The following is a 26335-nucleotide window of genomic DNA, read 5'->3' as shown; positions in this document are numbered from 1 at the left end:
AGTGTGCCTGACCTTTTCTTTTGAACACATAGAAATGGCGTGACTTGAACGTGATAAGCAGTTTGCTGAAATCCTTCTTCCGAAAGCTCCCAGAACCCCTCTTTACCAACGGTAGGTTGTTTTCATTACGGTTTTGTCTTTAGGAACTGCAGTTGAACAGCTGAACATGTCTTACAACATTCTGATAACTTGAGAGAAAATCCAGGGTAATCATCCCCACTCTGCATTAAATTTTGTCTTTCCTAATGAGTAGGGAATCATGATGATCATCTTAAGAATGAGAGGTGTAAATATTTCTCTGAGAGGTGTAAAAGTTTCTCTGATGTGAAGGGATTAAGAATATGCAACTAAGAGGGTAAAACTTTCAATTCCGCTGTTGCAGGATTCAATGAAAGCCAGTTTTTCTTTTTCTGTACTGTCATACAGAATGTATACTTACAGTGTAATGGACTAATTTATGACTTCTAGAGGTCATTCTTTTTTGTATGTTACTACTAGTGTTCAAGGGGGTGGGGCTGGCAGATGGGGGTTTACATGCATACATATATAGATATAAAAACTCATATATAATTTCTGCTTTTTTAACAGACAAATACGCAGATTTTATAGATGCCAATAGAAAAGAAGATCCTGTTGAGCGTCTGAAAACACTGAAGAGACTGGTAAACTCAAATCAGTTGTGTTGTAGGTGCAGTAAAAAATTAGCATTAAATGTTCAGTGCTCTGAATAGTGATTGTTTATTTCAGATTCATGATTTGCCTGAACACCATTATGAGACTCTCAAGTTTCTTTCTGCACACCTGAAGACAGTAGCAGAGAACTCAGAAAAGAACAAGGTATTAGAAAGAAACATACCTTATATTTCGGTTTGTTTCATTAAGTATTATTTTTGTGCAGGATCATGTCTAATTGAGGTGATAATTTATTGTTGTAGAGGAAATTAAGGAGTGTTGCTATGTGGAGAATATTTCTGTATTAGGCTAAGTACTCCTGCAAAATATGCATGTGTTTAGTGTCAATTAAGTTTATTCAAACTGGTAGTCAGTCTTTTGGGAATAACTCCTTGCGTCCTAAATTTATGCCAAGTCTGTAAATTTCCTGTAATCCAATCTAGACAGCAGTAAGACTGTGCCTGGGCAGGGCCCAAGTGAATAAACCTGCTGACAGAGGTTGTCACATCAGCTTTCTTCAAAGCCTGGCTTCTGGATGCTTGAGAGATTTTTAAGGCTAGGACTTAAATAGTTACTTGAGTATTTGATTATCCTATAGATGCGGTTTGAATGGTTTTAAGGAAGAAAATCATAATGTAAATGGTGGTAGTTCAACACTACCAGATCTTTTTCCAGCACCAAGTATAACCTTTTGTAATTTCCATAGGGTGGGAAAGAAGTAATTTGTGTTGAGTGCTTCTGTGCATGCTATAATCCCTCAGTAAATGCTAATAATGGTGTCCCTTTTTTCAGCTCTCAGGGAAGGGTAACTGAGTGCAAAACTGTCATAGTATGGGTATGCTTATGGATGTTTAGCTCAGGGCAGGTAATGTGGTGGCTTGGCTACCAATGTGCAGGGTACAGGAAAAAAATTGATATAATTGGTGGTATATAGAAGAGCCTGTGGCCAAATAATTTAAATCATCTTAAATCGTTTAAAAGATCAGTTGAGGGGAATATGGTAGGTTCTATGCAAATAATATATGCAAATATAATATATGCAAATAATACCTTTCAGTTAAGTATGAAAGAAAAGTATTAGTGTGTTTATTAAAAAAAATTCAACAGATTATAAACTTTAGTGGAATTACAGATGATATTACAAGGAAATTATAGTAAATGTCATTTTTAGGTGCAGTGCTTAAAGGAAGCTTTTTTATCATTTTATGGTTTTGGTGGGCTGTATAAATGTTATTAAATACTGTTAATATTGTTGAATATATAAGGCTAGATGAATGACGTGGTGTTACAATTGTGTGACCTGTCAAAAGACACAAATCAAGAGAGCATTAGGGGCTTGCATTGTGTTTGCAACTTACTTCTGGTAAGCACAAAGTCTTTGCCTCCTGTATATAACTGGTCTATTCTATACCAGAACAGTAAACTCCTAAGTTAAAGAAGTAAGCAAAAATAAAAGGTAAGTTCTGCTGCTGCATCTTGAAATTATTTGTCAGAGATGTAACATTAGTCATATACTTAATTCACTTTCGAAGTAGTTACCTGATCTCACAACGCCGAGCCTGTCTCAGAAATAGATGTCTTGGCTCTGTGATGTTTGTTGTGCCACCTCCTCTGAAGCTGGTGCAAACTGAATGAGGTCTTTGTCAGTAAATACAGTATTTGATTACCAGCTTAACTTTTGTGTGTGTGTCATGTAAATCTTTTCAGGAAAAAAACCAGTGAGATATCAATGCCTTTTTACAGAACAAAAATGTCTTAAAACAGCAGTGTTTCCGAGCATCAATGTTTCTTTAAGGAGAGAAGAAAAGATTCCTCTGAAAGTGTAAAGAATATGTCTGGGTTCTTGAGTTTCTGTGCTTGTGGAGCCATTTCCTTGCAGTAGGCTAAGGAAGGCTGGAATTCTGAATTGCATATTTATTGCAGCTGCATATAGGAGAGTTTTGGTGTAGTGTAACATCCTACCTGAGTCAGTAATGTATTTTTAAAAACCTCTTTCATGTCCTTATTTTCAATGGTTCTCATACATATTAATTGTGTTATAGTAAGGTACTTAGCCCATATTACTGTACTTTCTCGTTATATGATGTGGAAATATTTCATTTCATAGATGGAACCAAGAAACCTGGCAATAGTATTTGGTCCAACACTTGTGAGGACTTCTGATGATAACATGACACACATGGTTACGCACATGCCAGACCAATATAAAATTGTAGAAACACTCATCCAAAAAGTAAGTGGATGCATTTCATTATTTAAAAAATAAGATCATAGACAGATCAACCAGCTTTTTCCTCATTGGGCTAGTTTGGGTCTGATATTTATCCATCAAACTCTCACTTTTAGTAAAATCTATGTTTCATTGCGCCACCTTTGAGTTTTGTATTTCCTGTGGAGATTTCACCTTCTTTATTTTAACTTTTAGCATGACTGGTTTTTCACAGAAGATGATGCTGAAGAACCTCTTGTAAGTATTATGGCATAAATACTTGCGTTCTAACTGCCTTAGTTTAGAATCTGCTTCTGCTGCCTCTAGAACGCCTCTGTATTTTTTACTATGTCACTTTATGGTTTGCTCTTCAGAAGTACCTTTTTAGCTTTCCAGTTCTTGTAGTAATGAATTCTGTTTTTTTTTTTTTTTAAAAAAAAGCAAGCCATGCATTTGTTTTAAAAGCATAAAGGAAAATAGGACACGCTTTCCTCGTGTTCTTCAGGTGAATAATGCAGTTTTCTAAATGCTGTTGAATTGTAATGAACTATTTGTGAAACGATGATGAAGAGATCTTTGTTTATTAACTGTAGACAGCAGTTCAGGAGGAAAACACTGTAGAATCTCAGCCAGTGCCAAACATAGATCATTTACTCACCAACATTGGAAGAACGGGAGTATCTCCTGGAGACGTATCAGGTAACTCTTGCCTGGACAGTGTTAATCCATAGGCTAGAATAACCTACTCTATTCAGTGTAACTCTCCCTTCCTATTTTCTTTTACTAATAAAATGTTTTCCTCTTTTCCAAAAGATCATTTAACACTTCTTAAAGACTTGAATTGTTTATAATCATGCATGATACAATTTGGAAGACTTTTTCTCTAACAGGAATTTAATCATTAAAAGATTAGGCTCGCACATAGTATTTTATTTATTCACAGTAACCCATGCAATCATCATCGTGAGGTCAAGCAGATACGCTGCTATAAAGTGGTTTGTTGTGATGGCAGAAAGGCTGATCTTCAGTGGTGTTCTAATATTGCTCCTTCCCGACATTAGGAATGCAAAAAATTGAGTTATGCTTTCTTGTGAAGTGATGGACACTTGAAGTATGTTGCAGTATGTTTATACTAAAGCTGGTTTCCTTCTGTTTATAAATGCCATCCTCTTTTGTGGCTAAGGATACGCATTACAGGCTCTTTTTTGGTGACTTTTTCCCTTCCTCCCTTCACTCTACTATTGCACTAACCCAGCATGTTGTATCCCAGGAATGTTATCCCTTCGTCTCTAGCTTTTGTTTCAGTTTTCAAAGGGTTGTTCAGCACTTACTGAAACAGTCACTCTGTACTGATGTTGTAACAGGCGAAGTGGGAGGAGTCTATCACACGGTGATGTCATTAGTGGATTCTGTGATGTCACTGATGGACAGCTGGAACTGTAGGAAGAAGGAGGACTGTTGCCCACACTGTAGCTGCCTTGTCTGCAGAAACCCCCGTTTCTTGTAAATGGAAAAAACCCCAAGTTGATCTGTGCTGTAAATTTTCTTTTAAGAGTATTTTAAACAGATCAATGCTACTTTTTAAAAGTTTTTCTGCTGTTTCTTGTTATCTCTGAAGCAGACCCTGAGGAGAAATAGCATGGTATGGTCTACCAGTCTTTCTAGTCATAAAGCATTAGCCATGTGTCAAAAAGGGGTGTGGCAGGGGGCTCAGCTCGCTCTTCCCAGGGAGAAAGTCCCAAGTTCATGGTTTTTTAGTCATTGTGCTAGCCCCTTCCTACCCCCTTTATAATTGTATAATCTTGGGTTTTGCGAGACAGTGAAACTATGGTGTCCATTATTCATTTCATAAAAGCGCTTGCTGTGGGAAAGAACAAAACTGGTAGCTGCTGACATCTAGACAATTAAAAAATAAAATTTTACCTGTACGTAGTAAGAGGTGGAGACAGATGTATAATTGGGGATTTACACAGAAAATATGACTTAATTCCTTTAAAACCTCACTAAAGAGTATGACTACAAGAATCATGATTTGTATCTAGGGAGCCAACTGTACAAAGACACCCAATTCTGCTTTGTGTATCCTGAATCTCAGGAGAGTACACAGTGCCATCCTGAAAAGGTCTCTCAGCTGCGGTTTTGCAGGGGCTGTATACTTAAAGCATTGAATAAACATCAGTATTTCTGGTTTTTATTTTGAAGAACAGGGCTCCTTTGCCATTCCTATCATTGAGCTGGTTCTGCCTACAATTCACAGCATCCTTTCATGGCGGTGGCTTTCTGTGGTGCAGCTTGCATCTTTGTGAGCTCTGACTATTCACTCTGTTCTGGTTTTAATTTGCTTCACATCTTGTTCTGTGCTTGTCTTTTTCATAAGTCCAGCATTGTCTATAGCAATATTTTAAAAGTTGCACAGAACTGAGCAGAATTTTTTTTTTTTTAAATTTTTCCACAGATTCAGCTACTAGTGACTCAGCAAAATCTAAGGTAAATAATTTTCTGATATATAGCTACAAGCTTCTGAAATCTATTAGTTGCTTCCTTTATTAAATCACTGATATGCAGGTGTACTACAGAGCTTATGTAGAATTTCTTAAGTGGTAGTACTGTTTTTTCATAACCTATTTTTGAAGTGTTACATTGGAAAAGTACCTGTGTGCAGTTAGCTGCATCTACCAAGGCAGTCAGCTGCACACAGCAACAGCTTTGTTCCAAGCTCTCACAATTGTGGGCTCACCTCCTTTTTACATCCCATTTAGCAGAGGTAAATGTATGTATAGTATGTTCCCTGTTGCTGGCATAATACTGACTCAGAGAGAGTATTTGTTTCTCTGTTTCACTGAGAAAAATATACTTAGAGTTCAGCCTGTTCTTCAGGAGGCAATAGCTCCTCCTCTTAAAAGAAGGCAAAGGCTGTGATTAAAGGTTGCTCTGCAGAATCTCCCTTGGAAGTATTGCTGTGCTTGGGAGAACGCCTCATGAAGCAGGGGAACGGGACTGGAACATTGGCGTTTGTTCAGTCCTCTGTTCAGTGACAAAGCCCTCATCTGACCCGTGGACAGATCTTTGTCTCCTGAGCTGCTGTTCAGTTCTGAGTGTTAGCAGAGGCTGACAGGGCAGCACACAGCTTTATGCTGGCCTGGATTCCAGGTGTGGCACTGATGCTCCCCTTGGAGCTGGGAACAGGACTAGAGCATCCTTCTGGTTCATTGTGGAGATGTGAACACAGCTGCTCTGTGAGGATCTTTGGTGGCTCAGCTGTTTCCTCAAAATAGCCCAGGACACCACGTCACACTGCCTGTAGTAGTGAGGCACTAAGTAGGAAAGGTACATAGCTTTGAAGGGGCCAGTTAGTAATGTTAGAATAGTGACAATAGTTTTTAATTCATAAAACGGAATAATTTGGCTTGTACTTATATTGTTTCTGTGCTATTTTAAAGGCAAATTCCTCTAAAATAAGGAAGTTTATTTTTTAATTTTCTACATTGAACTAGTTATGAGTAACATTCATTTTATTGACAGTAATTAATTGTTACCATTTACAAATTCAGTCTGAAAGGTGAAAGATGAACTGAAAAATGGAGCAATTAGCCTTTTTCAATAGGTAGGACCTTGAAAGGAGGGATTGTGAAGCATCTGTGAGGCAGTTGCAAACCAGTCTTTCTTACTGTAGTGGGGCCTGCTTTATTAGTGAATCAAAAACTAAATAGTAGTATACATAAACTAGTCTTTGTTAAGTTGAAGGAACTCAGATAAAAAGTGGAATGCTCAGGGAAGAAATGACTTATTGGGCAATGTCATTTCAGCTACAGAAAGAGCATGTCAGTGTTTCCTGAATGAAGATGCACTTTCTACTGGGAAGCTCAGGATGTGTTTTTAAACTGTTTCAGGCTAATGAATTTTTTTTTTTTTTTTTTAATTTTAATTATGCCCTCTCCCTTTTTTTAACAGGGTTCTTGGGGTTCTGGAAAGGATCAGTATAGCAAGGAACTGCTTGTGTCCTCCATTTTTGCAGCAGCTAGTCGCAAGCGGAAAAAAACTAAAGAGAAACCACAACCAAGTAGCTCAGAGGATGAGTTGGATAATGTGTTTTTCAAGAAGGAGCTTGCAGAACAATCTCGTGGTGACACAGCAAAAGAGGACACAGCCAAAGGGGAATATGAAAGAGAGAGAGAGATAGGGAGAAAACAAAGGATGTTTGTCCTGAAGGAAAAAGAGAACAGCAGTAAAAAAGATGTGAATGTTGTAAAGGATGAAAAGAAGTCATTAAAGAAAGAAAATATCCTGACAGAGGAATCTTCACTGCCTTACCATGAAAAATGTACAAAATCATCAAATATCAACTGTCTGCCAACCATGCAGAAGAATAACCCAAAAATGCCTATTTCACAGTCTTCCTCCCAGATTGAGGAGACGGTGTCTGACTCTGGCACTATGCTAAGCACTTCCTCCCAGGCTTCCCAGCACAGATACTCATGCAAAAAAGTAGCCAGCCCTGAAATTAAACACAGTGAGTTTTTAGCAGCTGATGTCAGCTCCATCACCTCAGATTACTCAACTACTTCATCTACTATGTATCTCACTGGTTTAGATGCCAGTATGCTGAGCCCTGAGGTGCAGTCAGTGACAGAAAGCAAGGGAGAAGATGCTGATGATGAAAGGAGTGAACTGATCAGCGAAGGGCGTCCTGTGGAGACGGACAGTGAAAGCGACTTCCCTGTCTTTGCTGCCAGCGCTGCTGCCGAAAGGCTGTCCAAAGGGAAAGTTCCAGAAGTGGTGAAGACCAGTCGGAGGAACTCTGAAGAAAGCGAAGTAAGTTGTACTGAGGGAAGTTCCACGCCCAAGTTAGAGAGTCGCAGACTTTTTAGCTCACACAAACTTATTGAATGTGATACGCTCTCCAGGAGAAAGTCTGCACGGCACAAAACGGACAGTGAGGGGTCAGGGGATGCGAAGAGTGAGAAGGACTTGCCTACTGTGACCAAAATGTTTGACATCATGAAAAAAGGAAGATCTACGAGCAGTTTAGCTACATCGGCCAAAAGTGAGGCCGACAAACAGGAACCTACGTGGAGACTTAAGATTACAGACAGGTTAAAGCTGCGACTCAAATCATCCGCTGATGACATGTTTGGAGTTGGGAATCAAAAAGCTAACTCTGCAGAGACTGCAAAGAGAAAGAATATCAGGCGAAGGCACACACTTGGAGGGCAGAGGGATTTTGCTGAAATAAGTGTCCTGAATGCTTGGAAAGCTCAAGAACCAAGTCAAAGTAGAGAGAGAGAATCTGAGCTTTCAGCTGTGACTCGGTTGAAGCCAAAATGTCCAGCCCAGGACCTCTCGATCTCGGACTGGCTTGCACGAGAACGTTTACGCACTAGCACAACTGACCTTAATACGGGTGAAACTGGAAAGCCCAGACTTGAGAACACTAACTTAGCAGAGGTATCAAAGGTAGAACTGCCCTCATCTGCAGAGATGCAGGCAGATGAAGGCAGCTCTTCCAGCAGCTTGACTTTAATGAATAGAACACCACCTTCGGGACCATTTCAGCCACCAGACCAGGTCAATGGTGAAAATTATCAGAATATGAACAAAAACAGCTTCAGCCCTGCAGTTGATGCCCATCCTCATAAACTGTCTGGGACCCAAGTGGTTAGATCTCGATTTTACCAGTATCTTTGAAATGGGAAGATATGTCCACTGCAGCAATTCATTAACTTACTGTTACACTTCCCAGTAACTCTGTGTGTGCGTGTGTGTGTGTGCGTGTGTGTGTACATATATAAATATTTTTTTTCCTGTACTGTTGTTGTTATGCAGCCTTCATTTGGGCTGGTTTCATCAATGTGCTCTGTGGAACGTCTTCACAGTGCATTACCACAGCCAGAAGAACACTAAAGTATATATATATATTTTAAGATAAAGTATATTTGATGGCTGCATACAAATGTTGAACAAAGCATCTGATGCAACATGCTGTGTAGTATATACATGGTTTTCTGACTGAGAGTTGGCCTGGCATTAGTATGCAGGAAAATTGTTCTTTTGGTTTAGTCACTAACAAGTGCCTCATTATAAATTCATTTGGTTTGTTAGGGTGCCATATTGCTAAATTAGAGAAACTTACTACAAACAAATGAATGCATTTTACTGTTAATGAATTTCATTACATTTTACAAATGTTAACACAGGTGGCTACAGAGCTTCCATTCCTTAGGCATTCCAGTAAATATTGGAGTTTTATATTTCCAATTTTAATACAGATTTTGAGTTTTATGTGACTTGAATTTCTAATCTTTCTGTAAAATAAGTAACTTAACTGTACATATTACATGTGTATCTTTTCTTCAGATACCAGATTTGATATAAATGTTGTAACATAGGCGTGTAGATAGTGGATACTGGATGGAACTGGTTTCTTTTATCGAGAATATAATTCTGCATGAAGACCTAATGAATCCAAACCTGTATCATGCCTGTGTGCATACCCACTTAAACACTGGAAATAAAATTGTTTTGGTGACTCTTTGTGTGATTCGACTTCTTTCTGATGAATGGTTCTGAAGTGTCACGTTTATAAGTTGCAGTCAGCAACTGCTCTTGGGATCACCAAACTTGCAGTTACTCCTGGGTGAAGGACTCCTCATTAATCTTTTGTTTGTGGGGCCACACTGTGCAGGTCAGCAGGTGAGCAAGATGCAGTTTCTTAAATATTTTCATCTTGATACATAATTTGATTGTAAGGTATGTAGGAAGTGGGTTTATGTTTAATGTGCAGGTTTTGTAAAGTCAGAATAAACATCAGTATCTGCCAGTCAGAACAATACTGTAGTTTGGGTCTTGGACTTTTTGTAATTTTAACTAAAAAACGTGTTTCTACCCTAAAAGCTCATCTGTGTATGAACTCTGTCAGTTAGATTTTTTTATTGTATGTTCTTGCACACCTACTTGAAAACAAAGCAGCTGTTCATCACTTTGCATGTCCCTGTGTCTTACACTGTTTCTTGCTTGGCAGAGGATTAAACCTCTGTCAAATGTGTCCGGTTTTTGTGAGGAGAAGAAATTGTGGTACTGGGATGTGTTGGCTGATGTGCTTTAAGGCACCCCTCAGTTTTTTCCCAAGTGACTGTAACAGTCCTATGCTTTGATCTGCTGTAGTTTTGATCCTTCTGAGAAATCATTATAAAAATTGACTGTGAAGAGAAGTCCCAGATACAAGAGCTGACCTCTGTGAAAGTTCTCACCACATAATTGGATGCATCTAATACTAGGTCCCATAAAAAATGAGCCATATTCTTGTGGTCTCCATGCAAACTAAAATGTCTTTTCCTCTTGGAGCAGATGGGAGGTGGATGCATTAGCAGTGTTCCTGTGTGCAGGGTCAGGAAGAATGGGTGTGGTTTGTGAAGGGCGGAGTAACTGAGGATGGTTTTTGTTTCAGTCCTAACAGTAAAGTGTACTTGAACATTTTACTGGGCTTTCAGAATACAGTGTTGTGATGCCTCTCATGCTGATCATCAGTGAGTACCCACTGTCTTTTACTGAAGCTGTATTTTGTCCCATCGTTAATCTCAAAAGCTCATCAGTGTGTGCTGAGCATCCACAGGAAGTCACAGAGGAGAGTCACTCTCAGTGAAGGGGTGTACTTAGGGAGGTGCACTGGGGAGCCTGGGGGTCTGCACCTTCCCCTGCTTAGACAGGCGTTTTGATGGGTTAATTTCCATTTTGTTGTATATATAGGTAACTGATCATTTTACTCCTTAACACAGGAGTGTGGCTGTCAGCTTTTGTCTTTGAGAACATAGAACTGTAATTGTAATAAATGAACACAAGATCTTCCGAAAAATTAGGAACTTAGACGTGCAAAACATGACTTGTATTGGCTGACAGTGCTGCAGGTACGAATTTATTTAAGCTCATCAACTTCCATGGTATTCTCTGCTGCTGCACTGGTAGCATGGAACATGTAGGGGAAACCTGTGACTTGGGGAGAGAGATGCAGGGGCCATCTGCCAGGGGCATCAGGGAGAGGAGGTTACTGAGCTCCCCCTGAAGAAAGTAGTGAGTGACCGCATATCTGAGACTGGAAAAATGCTGATGCTTTTTCTGCTTCTTGAAGACTGCCAAGATTTGGGTCACCTTAAATTCAGCCAGTGTGGCAGCTGAGAAAAAAGACGTTTTTAGGAGTCATTGCTATGCCCTGATGTTAACAGCAGCTACCTCAGACCCTTACCTTTAGTGGTTTTACTGTGGGTTTGGTGTTTTTTTTCTTGCTCTTTTTCCCCCTCCTGTGGAAGGGTGATTGATTGACTCAAGAAGGGAATTGCATGAATACAGCAGACTGCTGAGATGGATACTGTCAGGGTATCTGAAGTATCTCTGTATCTCTGGGAGCTGCATTCAGTGGGATGGGCAGCTCCAGAGGGCTGCAGAGCAGGTGAGGTGGGCAGGGATCCTTGAGCCCATCCTCATATCAGGCATCTGCAGCCAGGGCAGATTGCTCTGGGCTGGGGCTATGGCCGAGTTTTGAATGTTTCCACAGCTGAAAGCTCGACACTTCCCTGGGCAAGCTGTGCCGCTGCTTGATCATGGAGCAAAAAGGGATTTTTATTATGTTTAAACAGAATTTCTAAACATTGCTATTTGTGTCAATTTTTTTTGTTTCTGTATTTCATTAGAAGGATTCAGGCTTAGAAAGTACTTCTGGTCTGAGGACTGTGTGGAGCTGTGAAGCTGCAAGTTGTGAAGGACAGGATAAGCTGAGATCTGATGGAGAAATAATAAAATGTGTTGGTAGCAGTGGTAGTGTTTGGATTTTTGAAATGGTCCATAACAGCAATTCCTGCTTCAGTGGTATCGTCTGAGCTGCCTTTTCGGGAGTGGGGAAGGTGCTGTGTGATTGCTTTTTAAGACTTCAAAGGGCTTGTGATGTCCCCATTAGCATCGCTCACAGCACTGTTGATGTGGAATTAAGACATGGCCACAGTCCAGTCAGTTTAATAACTTCTTTTGTGCTGCCGCAGAGCTGAAGGAAAATTCTTTGCCGAGCTGCACATTAAGGGCCTCAGGCTCCTGTGCAGCCTCTGAGAGCCTCTCCGCTTTGTTCAGGCAGGATGAAAAAGTTTAAAATGTGGCCTCATTTACTACAAAAAGCTGTGGGTTTGTTCCCAAAGCCAGCTCATAACTCCATTCACATTTAGATAGTAATTAACCAGTTAATGGTGCCAGCCTTTGGAAAGGGGTGTGGGCTGATGTGTGGCCTGGAGGGGAACGGCTCGAAGCTGGGCTGCCACGAACCCTCAAGTGGTGCATGTACCTGTGGCTCCTAGTCAGGAGACTGTAAAAAATCTGCCTTCACCATCTGCTATTGAATCCATGAGTTTTTAAGCCTGCAGGAAGAGCTGCACTTCAGTGGGGATCAGCTGGATTTTGGCCCTGTACAATTCAGATGTCCTGTACATCCCTCCCTTTTCCTGCTATTTGCGCCCTCTTTGGCTCTGCCTTCCCACCTCCGTGTCCTGCCCAGCGCAGGGGCTCTGTGCCGTGTCACTTTGGTTTTGCTGCAGTCCCTCCCTCTAGGAGGAGCTGGCTGACACAGGGATGATGCTTACTCTGCTGTGAAGTCTTTGGCTGGCTCTGACTGGAGCAGGCAGCAGGAAGGTGCTGTTTGCCTTCCAGCTCCTTCAGTGAGCTACTTCACTGCTGGATTTCAGAGCAGTGGGGCTGGGGGCTGCTCTGCCCGTGCATAGCTGCTGTTGCAGTGATACCTGTCCCATGGCTTGGTCCAAACTTCAGTGGCAGCACCTCCACCAAAACTGTTCTTCATAACTGGTTTGCAGTGGGAAACCTGTCTTTTTCACTAATGTCCAGTTCTGGTTTATTCTGCGTCCAAGGAATTTATTTACAGACTTGATGGTTTTGTTGGGCAACAACCTGTGTACAGCTCTTCACTGCCTGTGTTTGTGAAAGCCTGGTAACTTCATTGCTGGACAAGCAGTATGGAGAGGGAATAAACATTGCCTGACTAGTGACAGTCCCAGCAGTGCTGGCTGCCTGTGCAGTGGGTTATGAGCTGACTGAGCCTGTTGTTGTTTCCTGGGGGTGCTGCACCCCAGCAGTGAGCAGGTGCACCAAAAGTGCAGGTCCCAGTGTAGCTGAGGCCTGAGGTTGGGTGTAGTGTTCACTGCTTGGTGGCAATTTTCACATTCACCACCAGAAGCAGTGAGCACAGCTCTGCCTCACTGCCTGTGCACCCCAGTTACTGTGCAGGGTGCTTGCTTAATTATACAACCATTGTCCGTGTCTAGGTTCTTTGTTCTCTATTGGATGAGGGAGGGAACTTAGTAACTGCAAATGAGGAGAAGGCAGAAGTGTTTAATGCCTTCTTTGCCTCAGTTTTCAGTGGGAAGACAGCTTGCCCTCAAGACAACTGTTCTCTCGGGTTGGTTGATGGTGCTAGTGAACAGAATGGTTCCCCCATTATCCAAGAGGAGGCAGTCAGAGAACTGCTGAGCCGCTTGGATACCCATAAATCTATGGGCCCAGATGGGATTCACCCCAGGGTGATGAGGGAGCTGGCAGATGAGCTTGTGAAGCCACTCTCAATCAATCATTTACCAACAGTCCTGGCTCACTGATAAGGTTCCAGATGACTGGAAGCTGGCCAGTGTGACACCCATTCACAAAAAGGGTGGGAGGGGGGATCCTGGTAATTATAGGGCAGTCAGCCTGACCTCAGTACCTGGTAAGGGAATGGAACAGTTTATATGGAGTGTCATCACACAGAATTTACAGGATGGCCAGGGTCTCAGGCCCAACCAGCACGGGTTTAGGAGAGGTAGGTTGTGTTTGACCAACCTGATCTCCTTTTATGACCAGGTGACCCACCTGGTGGATGCAGGGAGGGCTGTGGATGTTGTCTGTTTGGACTTCAGCAAGGCTTTTGACACTCCCACAGCACACTCCTGGATAAGCTGGCAGCCCGTGGCTTGGGCAGGAGCATTCTGTGCTGGATTAGGAACTGGCTGCATGGCCGGGCCCAGAGAGTGGTGGTGAACAGTGCTGCATCCAGCTGGGGCCAGGCACCAGTGGTGTCCCTCAGGGGTCTGTGCTGGGGCCAGTTCTGTCCAATGTTTTTATTGATGACATGGATGAGGGTATTGAGTTTTTCATTAGTAAATTAGCGGATGACACTAAGGTGGGAGCATGTGTGGATCTGTTGGAAGGTAGGATGGCTCTGCAGAGAGACCTGGAACGATTGGATGGATGGGCAGAGTCTAACAAGATGAAGTTTAACAAGTCCAAGTGCCGAGTCCTGCACTTTGGCCACAATAACCCCCTGCAGCGTTATAGGCTGGGGATGGTGTGGCTGGACAGTGCCCAGGAGGAAAGGGACCTGGGGGTGCTGGTGCCAGCAGCTGAACATGAGCCAGCAGTGTGCCCAGGTGGCCAAGAGGGCCAGTGGCATCCTGGCCTGGATCAGGAATGGTGTGGCCAGCAGGAGCAGGGAGGTCATTCTTGCTCTGTACTCGGCACTGGTCAGGCCACACCTTGAGTGCTGTGTCCAGTTCTGGGCCCCTCAGTTTAGGAAGGACGTTGAGATGCTTGAGCGCGTCCAGAGGAGGCAACGAGGCTGGTGAGGGGCTTGGAGCACAAAGCCTGTGAGGAACGACTGAGGGAACTGGGGTTGTTTAGCCTGGAGAAAAGGAGACTCAGAGGTGACCTTATCACTCTCTACAACTCCTTGAAGAGTGGTTGTAGACAGCTGGGGGTTGGTCTCTTTCTCCAGGCAGAAACTGACAGAACGAGAGGACACAGTCTCAGGCTGTGTCAAGGGAAATATAGGTTGGACATTAGGAAAATTTTTTCACTGAAAGAGTGATAAATTACTGGAATAGTCTGTCTGGGGAGGTGTGGAGTCACCATCCCTGGATGTGTTTAAAAAAAGACTGGATGTTACACTTGGTGCCATGATCTAGTTGAGGTGTTAGGGCATGGGTTGGACTCAATGATCTTGGAAGTCTCTTCCAGCCTACACATTCTGTGATTCTTTAAGTTCAGCCAGAGACAGAGTGCGTGCTGCTGTAGCTCCTCACCTGCAGAGGCTTTGAGAAGCAGCTGTGGGAGCAATGCCAGAGCCACGGGGACCCTGCCTGCCAGTGCCTTGGCTCATGGGGGACACCTCACCTGCCGTTACACATGATCAGTTATTAGTAAGTCACCGCTTTTGAGTAAGTGTCCGATCCTTGCCAGGTGTCAAGCAGCTTAGGAACAAATCCTGCTACATCCATCATTTAGCTTGGGGTCAGATTTTGGCTGTGAAGGGGGAGCAGGGTGCCCAGCCTGCTGGGGCTCTGTGTGTGCTGTCTGTCGCACAGGGAGCTGGTAACAAGCTATAGCATCGGATCAGGCACGTTCCCTTTAGAGCCAGGGAATCCCATACTCCATGTGTGAGAAAGCAGAGAACAGGCACTGAAGCCACCCGTGCCCGCTGTTCCGCCCTGGCTGGAAGGGAACTGGCTCCACTCCACAGGGTCTGTGTGGGTGCTCTGACCATGCCTCACGCTTTGCTTTGGCTTGGGTGCCCCAGCCCGTCCTGGCTCGGCTCGGCTCCTGTGCTCCACAGGCGCCTTGGCTGCCGCGCCAGCCGAGGGCATGGCCCCCACCTGCCCCCACTGCAGGCAGCCTGTCTGCTGTGCTCCTGAGGGATGCTCAGTGTTTATTCTCCAGCTGCCTGTGATGCACCATCCGAGGGCACCGCCTTGGAATGATGCTTCTAGGAAACTTCACAAGGGAAAAAAAGGAGTATCTCAAGGTGGAAGGGATGATAACTCATTCAATCACTCAAAGGTTTTTCTTCGCTTGCTGGTTTTCTAACTTGGAGTTCCAGCAATAAGCTTTTATCGACAGCAATTTGAAAGACCTCATTTTGAAATTAATAACTATGTATGGCCTTAATCTGGGGAAAATCAGGTTTTTTCCTAATAGCTTAACACCCTCAGGCAAACAGCTGAACAGCCAATTGAGACCATTCGAAAAGTTACTAGCGACGAAATACAAATACATAAGCATGCAGCCCTTTATTTTTGTAAAGATCTTTGCTTATCATAGTTCTGTATATTACATTATGGTGTTATACAAATAAATTTATTTACAAAACCATTAGCTATGCAAGTTTCTTTCTCTTCTCCTATTTAACTGATATCCATCTTTTTCAACCCTTCCCCATATATATTTTTAAGCATGCATAAAAATTAACTTTGGTGTGGTAAAACTACTCTATGTGCCCAGCCACATACAGTATTTATTTATTTATAGATATTTATAGATATGTACAAAAGTTTGCCAGTATACAGAACAGTACTGAAGTGTACATTTTAAAACCCACAATGCAATATGTTCATGGGCCATCAGGTCTCAGTAAAAGAAAACTGAAAGAAAAAGGGTGGATTTAGCTAATAAAAAAAAGTAATCAGCAACTATCTATATGTGTAAAACAATTTATTTTTTCCTTGGCTGGCAAATTCTTAAATATAATCTGAATGGCAGTGCAATAAGTTGAGTTGCCTCATACACACATAAGACCAGTCTTGTTCTGTTTCTTGTGCAGAGGTTTACTGTCCAGCATACTACTTTCAAATGTACATTACAATAGTATCAAAATGTTTTGGCAAAAAGATCTCGAAAGGAACCATGACATTTGTTGACAAAAATAGAAATCTGTAACAAAGCTAAATAACACCAAAATAAAAGAAAAATATTTTAGTTTCAGTTTTACAGTTGAATATAATCACACTTTAGTATATCTCTGTTCACTTCTAGATCCCATAATGAAAAATAGCTTTATACAAAACAACTTAGTAAATTTTTAACCATACAATTCCCCATGCTCAGTACACCGCTGTGCACACGCAGTCAAGTTCACTCACACACCCTCCCACTTTCGGTAAGAGGTGCTGCCTATAGAAAGAAAATGCTCTTTTATCAGTACAACAGCAACCGTTTTCCAAAAAGCTTCACTCTAATCTAGTGTAGTAATTCAGTATTTAGCACGTGATTAGTATTAAGCCTCCAGCAATACAACAAAAGGGTTACATTCCCTGGTTAAAATATTGGCTGCGGATTCTTTGAGAAGTGAACAAAAAGCCTTGGTGACCTGGCAGGTGTGCTGTGCTTAGCCTTTAGGATGGCTCCTTGACCGTGGATGGGGTGGACTTGCTGGCATTCCCGTTCTGTGCCTTGTAGCTGTTGAAACTAGGGGTGTGGATTGTCCTGATGCTCTTCATACCTTGGCTCAGGGAAGGGGGGGAGATAGAGGAGGGGGGGGAGGTAGAGGAGGAAGGAGGGGGCGGTCGGCCGTTCTGAGTCTGCAGCGAGAAGGAGAGGTGCTGACCTTTCCCTGGGTAAGTGGGGCTCTGAAACTTGGAGGAGCCGTTAGAGACAGAGGGGATGAGGGAGGTAGAGTAAGTTATGCGACCTGTCTGAGGACTGAGAAGGGAGGAGGAAGGAATGGAGGTTTTAGTAGGTGGATTAAGAGGGTTAGAGCTGTCACCGCTAGAAGCAGGTGCTGAGCTGCTTTTCCCAGAAGTGGGAGAAAAGGCTGGGATCTTAGAAGCAGGTAGGGTAGGAGAAGTAGCCTTATAGTCCCCACCAGCTTTCTTAGCACTTCCATTAGCCTGCAAATAAAGACGTCAGGAGACAGTTTGTCAGAAAGCCAGTAACATGATAAACCAACAGGACCTGGGAAAACAGCCCTACAGAGAATCAGAACTAACGGTTGGAGGCCTGAGCTAAGTCCTGCAGCCATGGACTGGACCTGGTAGAAAACCCAAAGTGCCCAACGGAGAGTGCATAGAGAAAGAGCCAAGAGAGCTTTGTGAGGAGGCGCGAGCTACGTGTTACAGAGCAGGCACTACGCCGGCCATGCTGCGCGTTACCAACGTGAGAGAGACGTCCCGCCACAGGTTAATGTGCACCCACTGCCACCTACACCAACAGGTTAGTGTCCAGGGCTTCCTGTAAAGACTCTGAACAGAGGCATTCCCAGTTCTCCTATGGAACCACCACATTTACCAAATGGAAAGTAAACAGGTAGTTGACATCGTAAAATTACAGCTGAATACCACCTTTTAAAAAGAAAGAAAAAAAAAAAAAGCCAAACCCAATAAACAAACAACCCCAAACCCAACCAAACAAAAAAAAGCAGCAGATGTTTTATTGCAGACATGCATGCAACAAGCATGGTGAAAAGATCAGTACTGTCATGCCCCCAGGATCCAGGATGTCCAGTTAGACCTCAGGCTTCCGATATTTGGTATAATCTCAGTCAGTTACTGGAGTTTTTAAACAAACAAACAACATGAAATGTCCATCCAAACACCGGGTTTAGGGTAAAACTACCTGTCTGTATTGGCGTGGATCCTGCAGCTTGTGCTGTTTGCCTGATTTCTCCATGCTTCCTTGTCTAGTTTTTGAAGCCATGGGGACTGGCATCCGGCTTGTCTGGGAGGCAGCGCTGGAGCCCTGCGGAAACGAGTGGAGGGGCAGGGAGGGGAGACAAGAAGGCGTGGTCAGTGCCAGAGTGCTTGAAGAGAGGACTGCACACCATGCGCCAAAAAAAAGCCACAGTACTACATGCAGGGAAAGTTCAGGAGCTTCACACCGCAGGTGTTAATTTCCAGAATCAAATGGAGAAAACTGCTCAGCTACTGATCAGCCTGAATTTCATGTCAGTGACACTTGTCATTTCACACAGCGGATTATCCGAACCAGCTCCCCTGCATTTGCCCATCACCAATCAGCAGCAAGGATTAAAAACCCCCCAAAACCAATGGTCTATTAGCTGTTAGACACCTCGTGGGGAGCCCAAACAAGCCACCTGAAAGGAAGCAAACCAATCACAAGACCCTCTTGTTTAATGGTGATTATTGCAGATTTTAGAAAGCAGCTGGAGGTTTGATTTCTCAGACTAAGGTACCTTACGTGAAGTGGCTGGGAGTGATGCAGGGGGCTCTACACCAGCAAGGCTCTCATCCAGCACTACACGCTCTCGGGATGGGGTCTCTGGTACTATCTGGGCAGAGAAGGGGACAGTGCTTCCCTCAGAGGTGTATGTGTTTTCAGGGATAGGTTTTGGACTCATTTCACTGATGGTGTTTTCCAGCTGCTTTATAGTCTGCTCAAGGCTGTCTAGAGTTCTGTATGTACTCTGTCGAATTTCATCAGTCCTAGACAAGGACACTGCAGCTCCGGAGGGTCCCTCTTGCATCCCAGAAGGACTTTTATCACTCTCCTCAGACTGAGGCCTAGTGATTTCAAATCTCTTCGCTTCCTTGTGCTGCTTCAGGGTCCCATCTTCCTCCTCTTCTTCATAGACCACAACCTGCAAGGTCTTCTTCCCAGTCTTGGTTCCTGTCCGTATCGCCTGCGTCAGAGCAGCCAGCTGCTTTTTAGGGAACTTAAACTTAAATTTTTTCTTAGAATCCTGCCTGCTTCCCAACTGATCATCAGAGTCTGAGTTTGCTTCTGTGTTTAGCCCATAGATCTGACGGAATTTGTTAAAATTTGTCTTTGTGCTTTCCTCCTCTGCAGGAGGTCTGCTTTCTGCAGAGTCACACTGAAGGTTAAATAGGTACGGCCCATGGGGACCATGAGCTGCAGAATGCTCTGTGGCTGCTTTTCTGTCATTAGCTACTACTGGTGACTCTTCCTTCTGCCTCTCAGAGACTTCATGTGCTTCATTTTCTTCCTCCTCCTCTTCTTCTTCTATCTTTTCATCTGTCATCATTTTTTCCAATTCCTCATCACATTCCTCAAAAATTGTAGAAAGCCGTTTGTACGCTGACCTAATATCCATCGGTTCATCAAAAATGATGATGACAGGTTTCTTGTCCAGACACACCACTGGCTCTTCGCTGTCTGTGTTCTCAGGGATGCCCTTCTCTGATGCCACATCCTTCCTCGCGTCGATGTTGACTGTTTGCACATCTCCTCCTTTCCGGCTGACTATGTCGTGAACTTCCCCACTTGAGAGCACCTGGACAGCTGTTTTAGTAATCATGAAGGCAATGTTTTCTGTGGGTGGGTTGTCCTCACTTGGAGAGCTGGCTGGAGAGTCTGTGTCTTCAATGCTGCTCACACTGTTTGCTCTGGACACTTTGGGTCTCAGCACAACCTGATTGTAGTTCCCAGCAGAAACTTCCTGCTCCTGCAAGGAAGGTTGAGGCCCCGCAGCCTCCTGCACATGCCTCAGGAGAGGGGCAACGCTGCTGATGGGGATGTGCTTGCCCGTGCTCTGCAAGGCTTCACCCTGTGGCACGCCCTGGTGAGCATCTCTTGACAGTCTGTAGTTTGGCTTTTGTTTTCCAGTCTCAACTGCTGGAAAATGTGATCCTAAGATATCTTGAGCCTCTCTTCGTTTGTCCTCCTCTGGCAAACTGACACCAGACAGGGTTGTGCTCATATTCTGAAGGTTTTTGTGAGAATAGTCTGTACTGTCTACAAACAAACCCTTGCTAAATGTAGGACTGTCATTCATTGAAAAGCCCATTTTACTGTCAGCTGTACTGGATGAATCAGAACCCAATTCTTCTTCAGTTCTCCCTTCCCTCTTCTCTTTAGGATGGTCACTATCTGTGGGAGATCCTGTTGTAGCCCCATACACCTAAGGGGGAAAGTTGGATTACTTAGTTATTCAGGGCTTTTATCTTTACAGGACTTTTTGTTTTCCCCCAAGATTAATCTCAGGGGAAGTGCAGACCTCGTGAACTCACCACTCCATTTACTGCTGCAGAGACATGTCTCAAGCTGTCATCTGATTCCTGTCTTTCTTCGGGGCAAAATTCCAAATTCTGGCAGAACAGTGCATGATGTTACTGCTTTGTGCTATGCATTAGATCAGGATGGGATGTTACCTTGTTTTAACAAGGCCTCCAGAATATGCATAAGCACAGGAATTACCTGATTTCCAACACAGTGCTCCATGACCTGTTCACCTTCCTGCTGAACCCCCGCCCCCCACCCGCCCATGTTTTTATGAGATTGAGGCTGAATGTCTCACAGTATCTGGTCACAAAGGGAGGCTGACATGGAAGGGCTGACAGCGAGTCTGGCTTGCCTTCAAAGGACATTTTATACCAGTAAAAGCTGATTTTCAAGTTACATTTTGTTCCTTCTAATGTTGGTCACACCCGAGCAATGCTGCTCCATCACAATTAGTATCATTACAGTCTGAGCACTTTTAAATCCTTGCTGCAGCCTAGAAGTATTCCATCAGAATTACCAGTGGCACCCTGTGGTGCCTGTGGAAGTGCAGGATGAAACACTGAGCTACATTCACTTAAAGCAGAAATGCCAAACGCCAGAGAGGTCATCCACTGGCCCAAAAGAAGTATGTTTACTCCCAGTAATGAAACTTCAGCAGGACTTTTTTCTTTATTTGCAAATAAGACCCCTGGAAATGCTGTTTCATAACACCAGGCTTTTCTCTGGGGTTTGGTTTAAATGCTAGCGACAACTTAGGAGAAACACCAATCACCAGGGTGAAGGACTGACCTGAGGAGACACCAGGACTATGAATAAGAGAGAAATCTACAGTCAAAAGACAGCTCACCAAGAAGGAAAGCAATTTGGCTTTGAGTGCCTGAAGGCAGTGAACCAAAAGTAATAACTCTGACATTGCTTGCTTGAGACTAGAAGCTGATTGCTAACACACCAGAAGGACAGATTATACTTATGTGAGCATCAAGATGTGCAGAACAGTCAGGAGCATTGTTCTCCCAGCTGAGATGGATGAATGATGCTGCAGAGATCCAGGTTGGCTGTGCATGCACGCCCTGGGCATACGAAGGTTCACAAGGTATAGTTTCTACACCTTATGTGATACTTTCTTATGTACTACTGGAGGATTTTACACAGACAAACTTTATTCACAATCAAAACACAGAAGCAAGACAGTCACTCATACACCAGAGTCACAGTTCACCTCCACAGAGGCTTGTTCAGCCAAAACAAGGCTGAACAGCTGCTCCTTGGATACCCTGACATCCCTCATATTTCTAAATGAGGAGCTCTCATACAAACCAGCACAGCAGCAGGGCCTCAGCGGGCAGGCTGACGCTGTCTGCACGTCGTGCTCAGAGGCACTTTGGGAACCAAACACCAAGGCTTGTGATCCCTTCAGGCCCTGACTTGCTCAGGGCTCAGAACCCCCAGAATTCGGCTAAGCCACTTAATGGCACTTGTTGCCTCCAGATATGCTGGCTGTATATCTTTTTTTAGCAAGTTCCACTTCTAGTTTCAAGCACTACTGAAACACCTCACGGTGTCCTTGTACAATATATCTCATTTTAGGAACTTCCACTTTTCTACTAAAAACATAAAACCACAACAAAACTAATTTCCTCAATGATTTTATCGTGACCATAATGTTCCATATTTAATGCCAATAAACACTCTGTCATGTCAGATTACAAAACCAGATCTCATTAAGCTTAATTTCCTGGACTCTGTGTTGTTCAAATAAATATCAGTTTATGGCAATTACTTGGCAGCATTTTTCAAAGAAATGTTTGTGCTACAGGATGTGCAGTGTCCTGAGTGATGACCCAGGATTTCATGTAACAATATGATCTTCTCATTCTGACAACAGCAGTAATGAGGAGGAATTGACACTTTTTTTTTCTCTGTAACACTGTCATACATACAGAACAGTTTGTCCTTTCCCCTCAAACCCATGACCTCTACCCTCACGCAACGAGCTGTTTGCAGCTTTAGACCAGAACTGCTGTTTGGGCAGCTCCAACACAAGTCGTTAAGTGCAATGTGCTGACCTGGCAGCATTTGCATACACACACAAAATGGACGAGAAGGTTGAAATGCTGTGCTGAAGAGCTGTGTTTCCTTCCCCACATACCCACCTTCATTGCAAACTAGCATTTGGCTGACAAGTTATCATGCCTGCACAACCCCCTAACCCCAGCAATGATGGAACTCTTTAAACATAAAAAAGAGATGTGCAAGGGCAAAAATGCTTGTCCTTTTCTTGTCCTGCACATTGGCTGCCTGCCAAGTCAAATCAACTCAATTGGCAACTCCAGTCCATGCACAGCTGTGAAATTTAACCTTAACCTGCCCCAGACACACAGCACCTCTTCTCAGTCCCATGACTGAATTTTGGACATTAACTTTCAGCATAAGGGTAAATTCCTCCCATCCACTTTGACAGTCATTCAATAAACTGAAAAGGATTTCAGAATATCTCACAACTATTTCTGGAACCAACAAATGAAACAAAAAGCACAAATTCTCTAATTGGCTCTAGAGACTGAGAGGAACCATTAACTCCTCTCAAGTTTAGGAGAGATGCTTCACCATCCATCACCAGAACATCAGCGGAAGGATGTTCTAAGTAGTATGAGCATCTCTGACAGAAGCTAATGGATCCTGTTTTGATTTCACAGAATCAGAAAATTTCATGCAACCATTGTACCACTGCTAATGAGACACGTAATGGAGTTTAACACAGAGTTGGGTATGAGCATTTCTGAGCCATACGGAGATAAAAGGAAGGAAACCACTGGGCAGTGGTGGATGGGGGTTAAACAGGACGCAGGATATAAGATTAGTTTTGAAGGAAAGAAGGTGCCAGGACCGGGTGGCATGTCTACAATGGCCACTTGTTACCTTCTTTTCCTTGTGGTGCATTAAAGTCCCAGGCCTTATGTCTTTAACATGTGTATCATTTCTGGATTGTTCAGCATGACTGTTTGAGTTTACATCCATAAAAGAGCACTTCTGGAAAGCCTAGGAAATAAACACTGCAGGTTATCAGGAGACCAAGAACTTTTACACAGAAATATCCGGAGATGACCAACTACAAAGAGAGGACTCGTTTTTAACAGTTTCACCTCAACAATGTGTCCTACAAGCTCATGAGATAATAATAGAGATTTCAGACTAACAGATGAAGAGAACCAGGGCATCCCTTACAGCCTCTCAAGATTGTAACACCATGCTGACCTCAGTGCTCCCTGTGAGGAGGACAAGCTTGATTTCTGAATTTGCAGATGATGGAGACCCACAGAGGTGGTACAGACTATCCAAACTCAAGTAGGAAGCCCATGACAAACTTGGGGCTTGTGACAGGACCTATTTCCTTGTGGCTGATAATCACACAAGAGTTACATACCTCCACTTCTTCCACACAAACTGTTATTAAAACTTTAAACGTGGAGAAGTGCATTCGTCACAGTCTTTGATAACGAGCCATAAACTGACTGTCCCAACCTATGGGTTTGTAGACACTGGCCCCCCACCATGCATCCCCCAGGGCATGGCCCAGACTTTTCAGCCATTTATTTTGCTATCCTTCTTTCATTTCCTTTGAGTTTCTCTATCCAGCTGGCTCCCAGATCTGGAGGAGCAAACCTATCACTGTCATAATCACCGTGCAGTGCAGGCAGCAGATGTGCCTCACCAGAATTTCTGTAAGCCTCTACTGGCACATGGTCTGCCTTCACTGAGATGTGCAGGAAGGACACAGCAAATAGGGACAAGTGCTCACAGGAGTCAGACACACTGTGACACGCAGTAAGATTATATTTTTATACCATATATTATGGAAATTATTTGATTCCTGGCAACTCATGAAACTAATAGCCCTGGTTACAGTTTAGAATCAGGCCTGTTCTTTAAATACTGCATTGTTCATATGTAATGCATATTTATGCAAAATCAGAAAAGCAAGGATAACAGAAAAAATCCAGTGCAAAAATTCAGGATGTAGACTTTCTTCTGGTTTTCCATTACATCCTATTTGTATGTGTTACTAGACCAGAGTACCTAAGATGACATTAAACTAATAGAAAAAATAGTCTTGCTCCTCACAATAGAGGATATAGACTTCTTCCCAACTTACCCATTTGTGAGACCAGTGATATGGGTTTGAGTTAAGCATACTCAAAGTCATTCAGGCTTCAGGTGTCAAAAAAGCTATTTCCCTTTGGTATTTTTTTATCACCTTTGCTCTGAAATATCTATAACAGTCTCCAAATACTTCGTGCTACAGCCACTGATTATTATGATGCCTTTTCCTGCTACATTAAAAATCTTCACATTGCACTCAAGTTTCTCCTGAACCCTCATAATCGTAACAGGCTTTTCAAATGGGAGACACATGGATACTTAGTCATGGATGCAGCAGAAGTGTGGATCTCACTGATCCTGTACACAGACATAAAAACACGCCGCGTTTTCATATGTACACCCAAAGCAGACACAGTTTTGTGGCAACAGCACTGACCTGGGAGCTCCTGTGAACTTGTTATTGCAACTCCTTTTTCTTTCCATGACATGCAGTTGTGGCCTGGCCTATATATTGTTGCTCTTCACAAGGACTTTTTAGTTCAGCAAAGCATTATGACCATTAAGTGACTGCTATCATGTCTCTGCTGTGATACTTCACTGATGTGAATTAGGATGATTTACACAGTAAGGATTTTAAAGGTATTTCCAGGCTTTGATGAAAATACAGAAAGACACTGGGCCCATTGCTGCTCCCTATGAGATCTGTCTATAAACACCTGCATCAAGGTCAGTGATTTCAAAACCAGACAGGTCTCAATTATGCTGCAATAGGGTTTTTTTGGGATTTTTTTTTTTTTTTTTTTTTTGTATATTCTGCGGTGCCAGATTTTTATGAGAATGTTGTGTGATGTTTGATCAAATGCCTTCCTAAAAGGCCTTTATACATATACAATTCAGTTTAAGCAGTCAAACCTGTTACTTGATCAAAGAGGGTTATTTCCTTTGACAGCTCTCTGTTCCATTACATTGTGCTCTCTGGCATAACTGTTTATGTCTGTCCTTTAGTTCTTCAGTGATTGAATTCCGTATCTTATTTTCCATCTTTCTACCTATGAGTGATATCAAACTAATGGGCCTGAAGCTCTTAGATCAGGCCATTTGCCCCTTCTAAAACATGGTACTCTGTTAAAGCTTCTAAAGTATACCTGGTATTTGGCATTGGTTCAAAATGAGTGTTGCTAGCCCCCAAAGCTAGCATTTAAACACCCATTCCCTGTTGAGTAACCATCCCTGTTTCTCCTCCTTAGCTTCCCTCAGCCCCCCTTTCCATACCTTAACCTCCACTTCATTGTCCCCAGCTGCAAGGCAGAGGTTGCTTTCCTAGAGACAGAGATGCTGTGACAGCTTCCGTGTCCCCAGTTCTAATGTCTCACTGGTCATCAGCACACAGAGCAGGGACAAGGGTGCGGTGCCGCTCTCAGTCCTGCAAACCAGCACTGCTGGGGGAGAGCTGAGGAATGGAGCAGGCTGCTCCCATCAGACCTAACCGTCACAGCTCAGTGCCCATGTCCCCTGTGCTCTGAATGCTCCCTGGGCAGCACCAAGCCCACCGGTTGGCACGTGAACAGCAGGGATCATCTCATTTGT

The 26335-nt window shown here is 43.3% G+C and overlaps 2 protein-coding genes across 13 annotated transcripts in view; one reads left to right on the top strand and one right to left on the bottom strand.

The window, feature by feature from the left end:
• ARHGAP21 (Rho GTPase activating protein 21) overlaps nt 1-9407 on the top strand; it is a 111076-nt gene extending 101669 nt beyond the window's left edge. For all 5 annotated transcript variants that reach the window (XM_040088015.2, XM_040088044.2, XM_040088025.2 and 2 more), the window contains 8 exons: nt 33-111; nt 589-662; nt 748-837; nt 2780-2905; nt 3098-3139; nt 3475-3580; nt 5337-5368; nt 6833-9407. In XM_040088015.2, the coding sequence (XP_039943949.1) occupies nt 33-111; nt 589-662; nt 748-837; nt 2780-2905; nt 3098-3139; nt 3475-3580; nt 5337-5368; nt 6833-8566 (2283 nt within the window). In that variant the 3' untranslated portion in view covers nt 8567-9407. The remainder of the gene's footprint in view (nt 1-32; nt 112-588; nt 663-747; nt 838-2779; nt 2906-3097; nt 3140-3474; nt 3581-5336; nt 5369-6832) is intronic.
• Nucleotides 9408-15964: 6557 nt separating this feature from the next.
• KIAA1217 (KIAA1217 ortholog) overlaps nt 15965-26335 on the bottom strand; it is a 226793-nt gene continuing 216422 nt past the window's right edge. For 6 of the 8 annotated variants that reach the window (XM_040057759.1, XM_040057738.1, XM_040057730.1 and 3 more), the window contains 4 exons: nt 23567-23686; nt 18861-20546; nt 18284-18406; nt 15965-17559 (listed from right to left, as the gene is read on the bottom strand). In XM_040057759.1, the coding sequence (XP_039913693.1) occupies nt 17065-17559; nt 18284-18406; nt 18861-20546; nt 23567-23686 (2424 nt within the window). In that variant the 3' untranslated portion in view covers nt 15965-17064. The remainder of the gene's footprint in view (nt 17560-18283; nt 18407-18860; nt 20547-23566; nt 23687-26335) is intronic. The other 2 variants (XM_040057789.2, XM_040057793.2) reach the window with 2 other exon arrangements.

Source organism: Hirundo rustica, chromosome 1, assembly GCF_015227805.2.
Source record: "Hirundo rustica isolate bHirRus1 chromosome 1, bHirRus1.pri.v3, whole genome shotgun sequence".
Taxonomy (NCBI): domain Eukaryota; kingdom Metazoa; phylum Chordata; class Aves; order Passeriformes; family Hirundinidae; genus Hirundo; species Hirundo rustica.
This window is presented reverse-complemented; position numbering and strand designations above follow the sequence as displayed.